This window comes from Cucumis sativus, chromosome 2, assembly GCF_000004075.3.
Source record: "Cucumis sativus cultivar 9930 chromosome 2, Cucumber_9930_V3, whole genome shotgun sequence".
NCBI lineage: Eukaryota > Viridiplantae > Streptophyta > Magnoliopsida > Cucurbitales > Cucurbitaceae > Cucumis > Cucumis sativus.
Genome location: NC_026656.2, coordinates 19,593,792 through 19,597,384, shown reverse-complemented (window position 1 = coordinate 19,597,384; position 3,593 = coordinate 19,593,792). Strand labels below are relative to the sequence as shown.

The 3,593-nt window shown below is 36.6% G+C and overlaps 1 protein-coding gene across 1 annotated transcript; it reads right to left on the bottom strand.

Moving 5' to 3' along the window:
• Window positions 1-1,580: 1,580 nt before the first annotated feature.
• On the bottom strand, window positions 1,581-3,435 carry LOC101209245 (RING-H2 finger protein ATL11). The gene has a single exon (XM_004152702.3). It carries the CDS (start codon window positions 3,080-3,082, stop codon window positions 1,973-1,975), a length of 1,110 nt encoding a protein of 369 aa, XP_004152750.1. The 5' UTR covers window positions 3,083-3,435; the 3' UTR covers window positions 1,581-1,972.
• Window positions 3,436-3,593: the final 158 nt, after the last annotated feature.

Below are 3,593 nucleotides of genomic sequence, written 5' to 3'. Positions count from 1 at the left end.
AGCATATTTTTACATGAAATGGAAGTGAGAGGGAGAGGCTAAATAAATTGATGTTCAAATTTGACTAATTTTGTAAATTTAATATAATATATTTGTAAGGGAAAAAGAAAAAGATAATCATTCAGACCGATGAATGATTGCAAGAAAGAAACGCGGTAACCAATGTTGTATTTCTTTATAAATGCTTTTCTTGGTTGGGTCATTCTTCCACATTCAGAAGTTTTGTGGTAATTCCCATAATTATTCGTCAATTTGTCGGCAAACACACTTCACACCTTCTCTCTTTTCTTTAATTACATACTATATAATACTAATTCAAATCAATAATTACTGATTACATTCTTTTCCAGATACATATTTATCCCAAACTTTAGCATTTGTATATTCCATAGTTCTGTTCTAAGACAACCCATTCAACAAGTCTACACGTTGCTGAAAGGTGACATGGGAAAGTATGTGTTCTAAAAGAGAAATGACAATGTCTATACATTTTGGTCAAGCAACCAAGTCCGCCAATATATACAAAAAAAGGAAATAATTGAACATAAATATATGACCCACCTTTTTTATATTATATCCCAAATATGTACAATGTGTTGCTATGGTTTTTTCTGCCTTTTATTTTGATAAAAGCAAGAAATGGGTGCCATATGGAGAGAGCATGAATACGTAGAAATTAATCTATTTTGGAGGGGTGTAATGGGTTGGATAGGATAGGATGGGATATTAGAGATTTTTTTTTTACTAATCCAAAATTTTGTGTTTGTCAAATTAACAATCCAAATAAATAAGATTTAACCTCGACTAGATTGTCCAATTATTTATTTATTTATTTATTTTTATTCTTTTAAATATATTATTTATTAACTTAATCATACTTAAATTTGTTTACAACCCATTTTAATAACTAAAATTTCATGGAACATAAGTGTTAAATATCAAAATTCAACGTATATGTTAATCTTACAAATAATTTTTTTTTTTATAATAATATGTATGAATTCTAATATATAATTTTATAATATTATAAATTTAGGTTAGATCAACCTAAATTTTAAAAATTGTAACTTAAAACCCAATCCAAAATAAAAACTAAAAACTAATTCAACAAATGGAAATAAGTTTTAGTTGTGTTTAGTTTGGATTTGTAGGATAGATAAGTTTACAATCAAGTTTTGCCACTTCATCTGATAAAAAACCATTAAATTAATGGCCAATTTAGAAATATTATATGTCAAAATTGAAATTTGGAGGTATATAATTGACAAATTAAAAATGTTGTGGGTCTCCTTTTTGTCATCTAATCAAAACTATAGGGTTATCAAATTCAATGACAATTATGCATGACATCACTATTGATAAATTGACTAAAGGTTAGATTAACCTAAAATTATAAATGGATTCTGTCAGGCAAGTAAAGTTGCTTGAATCTCGAAGACCAAAAACATTCCTAATCCAAGAACTATAGCTTAAAATAAAAAACAAACTACAAAGTTATGAGAAGAAACAAAATGTTTTTTTGTAAGAGATTTATTTTGGGAATCAATTTCTATATCAACAAATTGAAATATATATCAATATCATACTCAAACCAAATCTAGAATAATGTAAGGTTTTACATGAGTTATTTTTTATGTGTACATTATTTACAAAATAACCATTAATTTTGTACATCATCATGTAAATACTTTTTCCTAATTTATTAACAAAAGATCTAACACTTTCCCAATCCCCACCAAAAAACGAATAGAAAAAGAAAAGGGAAATGCTTCCTCTATACATTGTGGTCTCTGCCATGCGCCAATCAAATTGAATCATCAATCTCTCAACCAATACCTTTCCACCCTTTTACCCTTTTTCCCAATATAATATTCTACCTTTTTTTAAAAAGAAAAAAGAAAAAAAGAAAAAACATACACAAAAGCCCAAATCGGCCCAATTGTTGAGAACCCACAATAGTGAGCCGGCTACGTTATTGTTGACTTTGACCATCACCATCAGGCCGCAACCGTGCGAACGGCCGTCCACCCTCATCTCCATTCACACCCTTTCTCGATCCCTCCCTTTTCAACAACGGCGCTGCTGCTAATAATGTCCGCCACTCCGGCCGCCCACTCCTGCTCCGATTTCCCACAGACCCATTCTTTCCCAACTCATTCCGGTACCCCTGTCTCGAACTCTGCATCCTTTGGAACGCCACGCAGCTCCTCGCCCTATTCAAATTCGAATTCAACAGCTCACTTCTCACCTCCTCCGGCAATCTCAGCGTATACCTCTCGTAATCCATTCCCCGTTGAACCAGAGAGTGACCGGTCGAGTGAGACCGAGGAAACAATCCACTCAATCTCCATCCCGACGATCGTGACCGAATTGAACGACTTTGATTCAATCCTTGATTTGGGGTTATCAAATTCACATCCTGACCCTGATTTTCTTCCGGAATTTGAACAACCACCTGATTATTTTCCGATCCAGTCCCTCGATTTCCTTCATCCCGTCCATTACCGTCGATTCCTGAATCGGAATTGAGCAGAGCAGCGAAGGATATATCGCCGGGTTTGGGGACAAGGCTAGCACGGCAAACAGGGCAGGTGGAGTGAGAGACCAACCAAGCATCGATACAATCCGAGTGGAAGACATGGCTGCATTTCGGCAACAAACGCAACGTGTCATCATCTCCGAATTCAGATAAGCAAATGGCGCACTCCAACGAGCCTTTCCCGATTTTAAGATCCTTGACGTTGGAGTATACAAAGGTGGGGAAAGTAGCTATAACAGCGGCGTCGAGGCCACGCGCTGCTCTTCTGGATCGGGCGTTGGTACCATCTAGAGGAGCAGGGAGGAGGAGACGGCCGCCGAAGCGTTGTTCGGTGCACTGGCGGGTGTAGACGGAGAGAACGGCAACGACGATGAAGAAGCACACAAGAACAATCAAAACGACAGCCATTCGTTTGCTGATGGTCTGTTTGAAAGGGTACATATCTGGAGGGGCTCCGGATTGAGCGGCGGTGAGGGAGACGTGGGAGAGGAGAATGAAATAGATGAAGACATGATTAACGAAAAACAAAGATTGAGAGGTCATGTGGAAGAGGGAAGAAGAAGAAGAAGAAGAAGAAGAAGGGAGAAGGAGGAAGAAAAACAGAGAGATAAATATGAAGGTTTTGAATTCGATTGATTTGTGTTTTATGTGTTGTTGACTGAGAGAGATAAGATACCCAATTCCAGCCAACTTGAAGTCAATGGCGGCATCTAAATTATATGAAAATGTGACACAACGTGTTAATGTGTGATATATATATATAAATGAAATGAGGAAGAGAAGGTTTGGGAAATGGGTGAGGAAGAGGAAAAGGGAATTTGGTGGCCACTTTTGTTAATTTTGTGTGTCACATCGGAGTGTTCTCAATTTATTATACCTAACAATTTCATTTCCCTATCTTACTTGCTTTCTTTGCTACACACTCCCACCAAAAATAAAATTAGCAGTATTATGGTTAGGGGTGCTGATTGGTCGGCTTGGATGGGTTGGGCTCAAGCTCGCGTCGACCACCGATCGGTTCTCATCGGTTTTGAAGCTACTTTTGCTGTCGTTC